The sequence below is a fragment of the Balaenoptera ricei genome, chromosome 8 (assembly GCF_028023285.1).
Source record: "Balaenoptera ricei isolate mBalRic1 chromosome 8, mBalRic1.hap2, whole genome shotgun sequence".
In the NCBI taxonomy this organism is placed as follows: domain Eukaryota; kingdom Metazoa; phylum Chordata; class Mammalia; order Artiodactyla; family Balaenopteridae; genus Balaenoptera; species Balaenoptera ricei.
In genome coordinates this window covers 68020442-68033138 of record NC_082646.1, presented here as the reverse complement: position 1 = coordinate 68033138, position 12697 = coordinate 68020442, and the positions used below count along the sequence as shown (strand labels likewise).

Sequence of the window (12697 nt, the reverse complement as noted above, 5' to 3'; positions counted from 1 at the left end):
CAATCACCATTATTGTTATTTGTCTTTGTGTGTTTTCTTCACATTTCCGCCTCTGTCTTAAACTTTCTTGAATCTGGTTTCGTAGCTCCATTATTTTACGTGACTTTTCATAAAATTAACGAATGTGTTCACCTCTTTTCAGAACTGCTAAAGTGGCTTCTGGCCAGGAAAAACATCTTCTCTTTGAGGTACAACCTGGGTCTGATTCCTCTGCCTTTTGGAAAGTGGTTGTACGAGTAGTCTGTACCAAGGTGAGAGTGATAGAGATTTCCAACTCTGAGCTTAAACTATTTTGGTGGTTAGAACCACATATAATAGTATAATATAATATAGTGGAAATAAATGTTTATAATTTGGTTGTGATTAACATTTATTTGTAAAACCATATAAAACAGTTTTGATACTATTTTTGCCTTCCAGGTTAACTGTTTGAATTTCGTTGGTTGTATAATTGCAATAGAGCAGAGGTTTATTTTTTAATTTAATTTATTTATTTTTGGCTGTGTTGGGTCTTTGTTGCTGCGTGCGGGCTTTCTCTAGTTGTGGCGAGCAGGGGCCACTCTTTGTTGCAGTGCAAGGGCTTCTAACTGCGGTGGCCTCTCCTGTTGTGGAGCACCGGCTCTAGGCACTCGGGCTTCAGCAGTTGCAGCATGCGGGCTCAGTAGTTGTGGCACACAGGCTCAGTTGCTTCGCGGCATGTGGGATCTTCCTGGACCAGGTATTGAACCCGTGTCCCCTGCATTGGCAGGCGTATTCTTAACCATTGCGCCACCAGGGAAGTCCCAGCAGAGGTTTTTATAATCAAGGAAAGTGGTAGTAAACGCTCATCCTTATCTTGTACCTCTCTTTTTGGATTTTAACTGACTGTGGAATCCTAAAGTAATACCCTACTTAGCTCTAAGATGACTTCTTAAAAATTAAGTGTCTCTTAGTTCATCTTTAAATTTTAGATGATAGAGTATATCAGCTGTGCTAAAAAATATGATGGCAGCTGTCATAGAGTATTAGGAAGCCTCATCCACTAATGGGTGGATTAGAATATGTGGTTCTTAACCTTTTTGAGGCCATAGAACTTTTGGTGAAATTGAAGGCATGAATTTTATTAAGCTTCCTCCTATCCCAACCCCTGCTCTAAAGCACAATAAAATCATCCATATGCATATAAACAATAAGTTGGGCATTCATGAATGCCTTTATTTCAACTCCTGATCAATCCATGAAGAACTCCTGGGTAAGGAGGTTTTTTTCTTTTGTATCATGGACCCTGGATATTACCCAAATAATATGCCACATTTCCCCAGTGGGTTGATTGCCACTACTATGCTATAAGTGGAGTAGGATTGATTGTGTTTAGTTGATCAAATTTGAAGGTCTAATTATTTAAGTAATAAAAGAACTTTAAAAAGGATTCGAGGAACAAAGACAGAGAGATCTTAATTCCAGACTTAGCTAAGTGCCTGAAGTTGAATGGCGCCTGTTAAAGTTTACAGTTGATTTAGAGAAAATATATAGTATAGTTTAATACCACTCAGCTGGCTCTAGCAACATTGAACATTTGCTTATTGATTTTTTTTAAGTCCAGATGTTAAAAAGCACTTAATAGCTGCCAGAGAACCATCATTCAAAAATGTTTCGCATTATTCATCACAGAGATAGTTAATGTGATACTAGTGTGGTGTGGGTAGCAGTGTAACTTTATATAGTGTATAATATGTCACAAATCATAGTAACAGAATACACACTTGTATTCAGCTTGATCCAAGATCACATTTTGTTATTTATACTTAGATTACTGGGCTCAAAAACTGTATACCAGGGCTTCCCTGGTGGCGCAGTGGTTAAGAACCCACCTGCCAGTGCAGGGGACATGGGTTCGAGCCCTGGTCCGGGAAGATCCCACATGCCACGGAGCAACTAAGCCTGTGCACCACAACTACTGAGCCTGTGCTCTACAGCCCGTACACCACAACTGCTGAAGCCCGCACACCTAGAGCCTGTGCTCCACAACAAGAGAAGCCACAACAAAGAGAAGCGCACGCGCCACAATGAAGAGTAGCCCCTGCTCACCGCAACTAGAGAAAGCCCGCATGCAGCAACGAAGACCCAACACAGCCAAAAATAAAAAACAAACAAATAAATAAATAAATTTATTTTTTTTAAAAAACTGTATACCAAACACATATTTTTCCATTTTCTGTTTGTTTTGGGGTTTATATTGTATTTATATTAAGTTCATTAGCAGTTTTTTACAGTGTTATAAATATGCATACTCCCGAAAGAACTTCGGGAATCTGCAACTTTTTTTTTTTTTTTTTTTTTTTTTTTTTTTTTTTTTAAATTTTTATTTATTTATTTATTTATGGCTGTGTTGGGTCTTCGTTTCTGTGTGAGGGCTTTCTCTAGTTGTGGCAAGTGGGGGCCACTCTTCATCGCGGTGCGCAGGCCTCTCATTATCGCGGCCTCTCTTGTTGCAGAGCACAGGCTCCAGACGCGCAGGCTCAGTAATTGTGGCTCACGGGCCTAATTGCTCCGTGGCATGTGGGATCTTCCCAGACCAGGGCTCGAACCCGTGTCCCCTGCATTGGCAGGCAGATTCTCAACCACTGCGCCACCAGGGAAGCCCAATCTGCAACTTTTGAATTTGCAAAGGAATAAGGTAAAGAAGAAATGAAGAACTGTGCTTAAAACATGTAAAACCATTCAAATAGACTAAGTAAATCCCATACAGTACTCCCATCATCTTCGAGTTTACACTGCACATAATCTTTCAGGACTATTTGAAAGTCAACTTCAGAGGACACATGGGTGAATTTATAAGGACTCTAGTGACAAAGGTCATTTCTGAAAACTGTGCATTCTTTCTCCTTTTCTTGCTCTCTCTTCCACGGTAACCATCCAGCTGATCTTTTCAGTTTTACCTCTACCAAGTTTCACTTGAGTTTATTTGTAACACAAAGTTCACACTCTCAAGGAGACTGTAACTAATGCTCAGGGCCCTCTTTCTTCTCATCCAGATTACTTTAGATTCTGTGATTGATCTCCACGCCTTCAGACTCTTCTCCTATTTCCAATTTATTTATTTATTATTATTTTTTAATAGATCTTTATTGGAGTATAATTGCTTCACAACACTGTGTTAGTTGCTGTTGCGCAACAAAGCGAATCAGCCATATGCATACACATGTCTCCATATCGCCTTCCTCTTGAGCCTCCCTCCCATCCTCCCTATCCCACCCCCGTAGGTCATTGCAAAGCACCGAGCCAATCTCCCTGTGCTATGCTGCTGCTTCTCACCAGCCAACTGTTTTACATTCAGTAGTGTATATATGTTGATGCTACTCTCACTTCACCCCAGCTTCGCCCTCCCACCCCATTTCCTCAAGTCCATTTTCTGTGTCTACCTCTTTATTCCTGCACTGCAACTAGGTTCCTCAGTACCTTTTTTTTTTTTAGATTCCATATATATTCGTTAGCATATGGTATTTGTTTTTCTCTTTCTGACTTATTTCATTCTGTATGACAGACTCTAGGTCCATCCACCTCACTACAAATAACTCAATTTCATTTCTTTTTATTGCTGAGTAATATTCCATTGTATATATATGCCACATCTTCTTTATCCATTCATCTATCAATGGACATTTAGGTTGATTCCATGTCCTGGCTATTGTAAATAGAGCTGCAATGAACATTATGGTACATGTCTCTTTTTGAATTATGGTTTCCTCAGGGTACATGCTCAGTAGTGCTATTGCTGGGTCATATGGTAGTTCTATTTGTTGCTTTTTAAGGAACCTCCATACCATTTTCCATAGTGGTTGTATCAATTTACATTCCCACCAACAGTGCAGGAAGGTTCCCTTTTCACCACACCCTTTCCAGCATTTATTGTTTCTAGATTTTTTGATAATGGCCATTCTGACCGGCGTGAGGTGATAGATACCTCATTGTAGTTTTGATTTGCATTTCTCTAATAATTAGTGATGTTGAGCATCTTTTCATGTGCCTCTTGGCTATCTGTATGTCTACCTTGGTGAAATGTCTATTTAGGTCTTCCACCCATTTTTTAACTGGATTGTTTATTTTTTTGATATTGAGCTCCATGAGCTATTTGTATATTTTGGAGATTAATCCTTTGTCTGTTGTTTCATTGGCAAATATTTTCTCCCATTCTGAGGGTTGTCTTTTTGTCTTGTTTATGGTTTCCTTTGCTGTGCAAAAGCTTTAAGGTTAATTAAGTCCCATTTGTTTATTTTTGTTTTTATTTCCATTACTCTAGGAGGTGGGTCAAAAAAGATCTTGCTGTGGCTTATGTCAAAGAGTGTTTTTCCTATGTTTTCCTCTAAGAGGTTTATAGTGTCTGGTCTTACATTTAAGGCTTTAATCCATTTGGAGTTTATTTTTGTGTGTGGTGTTAGGTAGTGTTCTAATTTCATTCTTTCACATGTAGCTGTCCAGTTTTCCCAGCACCACTTATTGAAGAGGCTGTCTTTTCTCCACTGTATGTTCTTGCTTCCTTGTTGTAAATTAGGTGCCCATATGTGTGTGGGTTTATCTCTGGGCATTCTATCTTGTACCATTGATCTATATTTCTGTTTTTGTGCCACTACCGTACTGTCTTGGTTACCGTAGCTTTGTGGTATAGTTTGAAATCGGGAAGCCTGATTCCTCCAACTCCATTTTTCTTTCTCAAGATTGCTTTGGCTATTTGGGGTCTTTTGTGTTTCCATACGAATTGTAAAATTTTTTGTTCTAATTCTGTGAAGAATGCCATTGGTAGTTTGTTAGGGATTGCATTGAATCTGTAGATTGCTTTGAGTAGTATAGCCATTTTCACAATATTGATTCTTCCAATCCAAAACATGGTGTATTCCTCCATCTGTTTATGTCATCTTTGATGTCTTTCATCAGTGTTTTATAGTTTTCTGAGTACAAGTCTTTCACCTCCTTAGGCAGGTTTATTCCTAGGTATTTTATTTTTGTTGCAATGGTAAATGGGAGTGTCTCCTTAATTTCTCTTTCTGATTTTTCATTGTCAGTGTATAAGAATGCCAGAGATTTCTGTGCATTAATTTTGTATCCTGCAACCTTACCAAATTCATTGATTAATTCTAGTAGTTTTCTGGTGGCATCTTTAGGATTTTCTATGTATAGTATCATGTCATCTGCAAACAGTGACAGTTTTACTTCTTCTTTTCCAATTTGTATTCCTTTTATTTCTTTCTCTTCTCTGATTGCTGTGGCTAGGACTTCCAAAATTATGTTGAATAGTAGCAGTGAGAGTGGGCAACCTTGTCTTGTTCCTGATCTTCGAGGAAATGGTTTCAGTTTTTCACTATTGGGAACGATGTTGGCTGTGGGTTTGTCATATATGGCCTTTATTATGTTGAGATAAGTTCCCTCTATGCTCATTTTCTGGAGAGTTTTTATCATAAATGGGTGTTGAATTTTGTTGAAAGCTTTTCCTGCATCTATTGAGATTATCATATGGTTTTTGTTACTTAATTTGTTAATGTGGTGTATCACATTGATTGATTTGCATATATTGAAGAATCCTTGCATCCCTGGGATAAATCCCACTTTATCATGGCGTAGGATCCTTTTAATGTGTTGTTGGATTCTGTTTCCTAGTATTTTGTTGAGGATTTTTGCATCTATGTTCATCAGTGATATTGGCCTGTAGTTTTCTTTTTTTGTGACATCTTTGTCTAGTTTTGGTATTAGGGTGATTGTGGCCTCATAGAATGAGTTTGGGAGTGTTCCTCCCTCTGCTGTATTTTGGAAGAGTTTGAGAAGGATAGGTGTTAGCTCTTCTCTAAATGTCTGATAGAATTCACCTGTGAATCCATCTGGTCCTGGGCTTTTGTTTATTGGAAGATTTTTAATCACAGTTTCAATTTCAGTGCTTGTGATTGGTCTGTTTATATTTTCTATTTCTTCCTGCTTCAGTCTTGGAAAATTGTACCTTTCCAAGAATTTGTCCATTTCTTCATGGTTGTCCATTTTATTGGCACATAGTTGTTTGTAGTAGTCTCTTATAATCCTTTGTATTTCTGCAGTGTCAGTTGTGATTTCTCCTTTTTCATTTCTAATTTTATTGATTTGCGTCCTCTCCCTTTTTTTCTTGATGAGTCTGGCTAAGGGTTTATCAATTTTGTTTATCTTCTCAAAGAACCAGCTTTTAGTTTTATTGATCTTTGCTATTGTTTTCTTCGTTTTTATTTCATTTATTTCTGCTTTGATCTTTATGATTTCTTTCCTTCTACTGACTTTGGGTTTTCTTTGTTCTTTTTTCTCTAGTTGTTTTAAGTGTAGGGTTAGATCGTTTATTTGAGATTTTTCTTGTTTCTTGAGGTGAGATTGAATTGCTATAAACTTAGCAATTTCTTAGACCTGCTTTTGCTGCATCCCATAGGTTTTGGGTCGTAGTGTTTTCATTGTCATTTGTTTCTATGTATTTTTTTATTTCTTCTTGGATTTCTTCAGTAATCTCTTGGTTATTTAGTATCTCACTGTTTAGCCTCCATGTATTTGTGTTTTTTACAGTTTTTTTCCTGTAATTGATTTCCAGCCTCATAGTGTTGTGGTCAGAAAAGATGCTTGATATGATTTCAGTTTTCTTAAATTTTCTGAGGCTTGATTTGTGGCCCAAGATGTGATCTACCCTGGAGAATGTTCCATGTGCACTTGAGTAGAAAGTGTATTCTGCCACTTGCAGGTGGAATGTCCTATAAATATCAATTAAATCTATCTGGTCTATTGTGTCATTTAAAGCTTGTGTTTCCTTATTTATTTTCTGTTTAGATGATCTGTCCATTGGTGTAAGTGGGGTGTTAAAGTCCCCTACTGTTATTGTGTTACTGTCGATTTCCCCTTTTATGGTTGTTTTAGCATTTGCCTTATGTATTGAAGTACTCCTGTGTTGGGTGCATAAATATTTATAATTGTTATATATTTTCCTTGGATTGATCCCTTGATCATTATGTAGTGTCCTTATCTCTTGTAACTGTCTTTATTTTAAAGTCTCTTTTACCTGATACGAGTATTGCTACTCCAGCTTTCTTTTGATTTCCATTTGTATGGAATATCTTTTTCTATCCCTTCACTTTCAGTCTGTATGTATCCCTAGGTCTAAAGTGGGTCTCTTGTAGACAGCATATATATGGGTCTTGTTTTTGTATCCATTCAGCCAGTCTGTGTCTTTTGGTTGGGGCATTTAATCCATTTACATTAAAGATTATTATCAATACACATGTTCCTATTACCATTTTCTTAATTGTTTTGGGTTTGTTTTTGTGAGTCTTTTTCTTCTCTTGTGTTTCCCTCCAGGAGAAGTTTCTTTAGCATTTGTTGTAAAGCTGGTTTGGTGATGCTGAATTCTCTTTAGCTTTTGCTTGTCTGAAAAAGCTTTTGATTTCTCCATCGAATCTGAATCAGACCCTTCTGGGTAGAGTAATCTTAGTTGTAGGTGTTTCTCTTTCATCACTTTAAGTATATCCTTCCACTCCCTTCTGGCCTGCTGAGTTTCTGCTGAAAAAATCAGCTGATAACCTTATGGGGACTCCTTTGTATGTTATTTTTTTTTTTCCCTCACTGTTCTTAATATTTTTTCTTTGAATTTAATTTTTGTTAGTTTGATTAATATGTGTCTTGGTGTGTTTTTCCTAGGGTTTATCCTGTATGGGACTCTTTGTGCTTCCTGGACTTGGATGACTATTTCCTTTCCCATGTTAGGGAAGTTTTCAACTATAATCTCTTCAAATATTTTCTCAGACCCTTTCTTTTTCTATTCTTCTTCCGGGACCCCTATAATTCGAATGTTGGTGCATTTAATGTTGTCCCAGAGGTCTCTGAGATTGCCTTCAATTCTTTTCATTCTTTTTTCTTTATTTTGCTCCTTGGTAGTTATTTCCACCATTTTGTCTTCCAGCTCACTTATTCGTTCTTCTCCCTCAGTTATTCTGTTATTGATTCCTTCTAGTGTATTTTTCATTTCAGTTATTGTGTTGTTCATCTGTGTTTGTTTGTTCTTTAATTCTTCTAGATCTTTGTTAAACATTTCTTGTATTTTCTCAATCGTGCCTCCATTCTATATCTGAGATTCTGGATCATCTTTACTATCATTACTCTGAATTCTTTTTCAGGTAAATTACCTATTTCCTGTTCATTTATTTGGTCTTGTAGCTTTTTACCTTGCTCCTTCATCTGTGACATACTTTTTTTTTAACATCTTTATTGGAGTATAATTGCTTTACAATGGTGTGTTAGTTTCTGCTTTATAACAACGTGAATCAGCTATACATATACATATATAAAAATATGGAATGCTTTACGAATTTGCATGTCATCCTTGTGCAGGGGCCATGCTAATCTTCTCTGTATCATTCCAATTTTAGTATACGTGCTGCCGAAGCGAGCACTGTGACATATTTTTTTGCCATCTCATTTTTTTTTTTTTTTTTAATGGGATTGTGTTCCTGTCTTACTGGTTGTTTGGCCTGAGTCTTCCAACACTGGGGTTTGTAGGCTATTGGGTAGAGCTGGGTCTTGGTGCTGAGATGAGGAACTCCATGAGACCTCGCTCCGATGAATATTCCCTGGGGTCTGAGGTTCTCTGTTAGCCAGTGGTTTGGACTCGGAGTTCCCACCACGGGAGCTTCGACCTGACTCCAGGCTCGTGAACCAAGATCCCACAAGCCGCCTAGGGTGGCAAAATAAAAAAAGAACAATAACAAAGTAAAAAATAAAATTAGACTAGGAAACTAACAGATATGTTAGGAAGAATATAAAAATGAAAATGTAGATGAATCAGCAACCAGAAGGTACATCAATACCACAATAGTAAAAAAGAGGAGGAAGGAAAAGAAAAAAAAAGGGTGGGGGGAAGGCCTTGGCTGTGGAGGGTGGGGCCTAAGCATTGGTGAGGTTTGGTTGGTGGGCAGGGACAATGCTCAGGACCCACAGGGCTGGAAAAGGCCCTGTGGGCTGTGGGGGGGTGGAGCTTAGGCTCAAGGAACAGAAGGGGCCCAGGCGTGCCCCCCACCCCTGGTCTCAGAGGGCAGCAGACCTCACCTGGGAGCCCAGCAGGCTTCCTGGGCTCAAATGGGTGGGGCAAACGCCCTCCTCTCCTCTCCTCCGGTCTGGGAGGGCCCCTCCCACCTGCCTCTCCTGATCTCCTCGGCCTCCCTCCTATACCTCCAAGGACCCACGTGGCCTGGAGGGGATTTTGAGGGCAGGGCATTGGCCTGGGAGCTCATCAGGCTCCCCAGGTCCGAATGGGCAGGGCAATTGCCCTCCACTCCTCTCCCACTCTTCCCAGAGAGTCCCTCCCGCCTGCCTCTCCTGATCTCTCTGGCCTCAGGGGCACCGATCCTGTCTGGCTTCCACTTCTCCTCCCGCCTCAGTCCCCACTACATCCTACCAATTCACTCTGGGGTTCCTCCCGTCTCCTTGGGTGTCAGAGTCTCCCACCAGTGGCCGGCAGTCACCCTAGTTGTGGGGAGATGCTAACCCCACGTCTTCCCACACTGGCATCTTGACTCCACCTCAGTTCTAATTTATGATGCTGTGAGAATAACTTTTCTAAAGCACAGCTCTCATCAGATCACTTTTCTGTTTAAAATTCCTCAACAGTTCTTCCTTGGCTTCAAAATAGTCCCAACTCTTTAACCTGGCATTTGAGGCTCTCTACAATATGGCTCCAAGCTATCTTTTCTGTTTTACCACTATCCCCTTTTGCAATCTACAGTCTCACCAGGCTTAACTAATTTAAGGCTGTATAGCTGTTACTTTCCCATCTTGATGCCTCTGCTCACTGAGTTCCCTCATCTAGAATGTCCATTCCTCTGTCATTTAAATTGCCATCAGATAGAAGTCACAAAAAAACCCTATTCCACCAGTTTAAACAAAAACAGTATTTATTTTCTCACTTATCAAGAAACCCTAATATAAAGTAGCTCCTGGATTGGTTAATTCAAAGACCTAGCAGATCCCTCTTTCAAACTCATTGGGTCAATATTAGCTCACATTCCCCTTCTTACACCTACACTGGCAGAGGGGATGTGATTACTGTGATTGGTTTAGATGAGACTAACCAGGACTGACTCCTGAGTCATTTCAGGGAGTGGTAGCCACCAAAACAAAATTAGGGCACTACTGGCATAGTAAAAAGTAGGAATAGCATTTGGATAATCAGCCAGTAGTTTCTGCCACATCTTTTATTAATGCATGTCTAAATTTGAGGTCTCCTTAAAGGTCCACCTCAAATACCATCTCATCCATAAAGTTAACCTAAAGAAATTCTTTTGGCTCTTCTAAACTCCAAAAGCACTTTATTTATACTTCATGATTAAGTTTTACATTATGAATAAAATTATTTATTTAGGTTCTCAGTTTCCCTAGTAGATAGTAAGCTCCTGAGAGCAGGAACTCTGTCTAGATTCATCCTTGTATCTCTTATAGCCTGTAATGCTTAGTACCTGGTAAGAACTCAATATATGTTGAGTGAACAAAAATCTGTTGAAGAAATATTCTCATTTTAAATGACTGGGATAGGTTGAAGCTTTCCTTGTGTATTGATATAGTATAGTACCTAAATTACATTCTCCATCTTTGTTTTATAAATTACTCAGCTCACATCGAAGGGGCCAGCAGAAATTGTAGAAAACTGTAGGAATATGAATGTAGCAGATTTCTGATCCCTTAGTTTTCTGTTGCTCTTCTTTGGCAAACACAGAATTAATGTTTGATTTTACTATTAGTCAAAAAATTTTTTTTTGCCTCAGTATCTCTAACCATTATATCTTTATGGTGATTAAACATCATCCTTAAAATAAGATTCTAAGTTAGAAAAACAAAAGTATTAAAAACATAGGCAATCAGACCTTTCATTTGTATAATTTTTCTTGATTTTAGATCTAAAGAAATGTTTTATTTGCATTTCTTAGTTTCTTTTTGAAAGACTCTATGAGAAGTTAGTGTTAACATTAGAAAAAAAGAATTAAAGTCCAGTATAAAAAGCTGATAGTAGACTGAAATTTTATATTTCTTAATCTTAAGCTACTAAAAGCCAATTTACAGTAAGACCTTATCTTGAGTATCTGCTATCTGCTGTGGCAGTTATACTCAAACATTATAAAAAATAATCTAAATAATGTTTAAATCATGAGCTTTGCTCTTTTTTTTTTTTTAATAGCATTTTTATTTATTTATTTATTTATTTATTTGGCTGTGTTGGGTCTTCGTTTCTGTGCGAGGGCTTTCTCTAGTTGAGGCAAGCGGGGGCCACTCTTCATCGCGATGCGCGGGCCTCTCAGTATCGTGGCCTCTCTTGTTGCGGAGCACAGGCTCCAGATGCGCAGGCTCAGTAGTTGTGGCTCACGGGCCTAGTTGCTCCGCGGCATGTGGGATCTTCCCAGACCAGGGCTTGAACCCGTGTCCCCTGCATTAGCAGGCAGATTCTCAACCACTGTGCCACCAGGGAAGCCCCTAAATAATGTTTAAATGGAATATTTTGTGAGAATAATATTAGAAAAATTAATGGGTTAATTAAAATTATGGACTAAGGTGGCTGTTAAGAAGCTTCATGAATTATATTATTTTCATCCATCTTTTTACTTAGACCAACACCTTGGAGTCATCATTGACTTCTCTTTTTCTCTTATACCCACCCCACAATCAGTATATGAGTGAATCCTGTCAGGTTTCTCTTCAAAATATATTCAGAATGTGACCAGCTCTTACCATTGTCACTACTATCACTTTATTCCTAGCAACCGTCATCTCTCACTGGGATTATTCCAATAGCCTTCTAACTTGTCTCCCTGCTTCTGCCCTTGTCCCCATTCTGTCTAGTCTCAGCACAATAACCAGTCTATTCCACTCATAATCTGAAATGAAGTTAGATCTTATTACTCCTTGGCTCAAAACCCTCCAGTGACTTGCCATGCCCTTGGAGTAAAAACCAAAGTCATTACTATGAACAGCAAAGTTCTATACATTCTGTCCCCACCTCACTCCCTAACCCTATCTTCAACCACTCCTCTTTCTCTCATTCTGTTCCAGCCACCCTTGGCTTCTTGCCAGGTTCACTTCTGCCTTTGCACTTGACTGTCATCCTGGAATGCTCTTTCCCCCAGATATCCATAAGACTGATTCGTGCACCTCTTTAGTTCCTAAATGTCACCTACTCTGTGAGGCCTTCACTGTAGCCTTTCAGCATTTTCTCTCCTCTGTTTAATATTCTCCATAGCACTTACTTCCATCTTATTAATCTGTATTTTATTTGTCTGTCTCTCCTACCTATAGTGTAACCTCCATGAAGACAGGGATTTTTGTCTGGTTTTTACACACTATGTCACCAGTGCCTAGAGCAATGCACATAGTACCTGTAACACCCACATAATGGGTACTCGATAAATATTTGTTGTGTGAATCGTATGATTATAATAATTACAGTTTGTAGCGAATATAACAAAAAAGAAGACTCACGGATATAGAGAACAAACTAGTGGTTACCAGTGGCAGAGGTGGGTGGGTAGGGGCAATATAAGGGGAGGGGATTAAGAGGTACAAACTATGAGGTATAAAATAAGCTACAAGAATATATTGTACAACACAGGGAATATAGCTAATATAATAACTATAAATGGAGTATAACCTTTAAAAATTGTGAATCACTATATTGTATACTGTAACT

General features: G+C 38.7%; 1 protein-coding gene and 1 non-coding gene across 3 annotated transcripts in view; one reads left to right on the top strand and one right to left on the bottom strand.

Moving 5' to 3' along the window:
* RNF141 (ring finger protein 141) overlaps positions 1-12697 on the top strand; it is a 45722-nt gene that overhangs the window by 21192 nt on the left and 11833 nt on the right. For both annotated transcript variants that reach the window (XM_059931124.1, XM_059931125.1), the window contains exon 3: positions 143-251. In XM_059931124.1, coding sequence (XP_059787107.1) covers positions 143-251 — 109 coding nt within the window. The remainder of the gene's footprint in view (positions 1-142; positions 252-12697) is intronic.
* LOC132371185 (U6 spliceosomal RNA) lies at positions 8314-8420 on the bottom strand. The gene has a single exon (XR_009504806.1). It is a non-coding gene; the product is annotated as a U6 spliceosomal RNA (small nuclear RNA).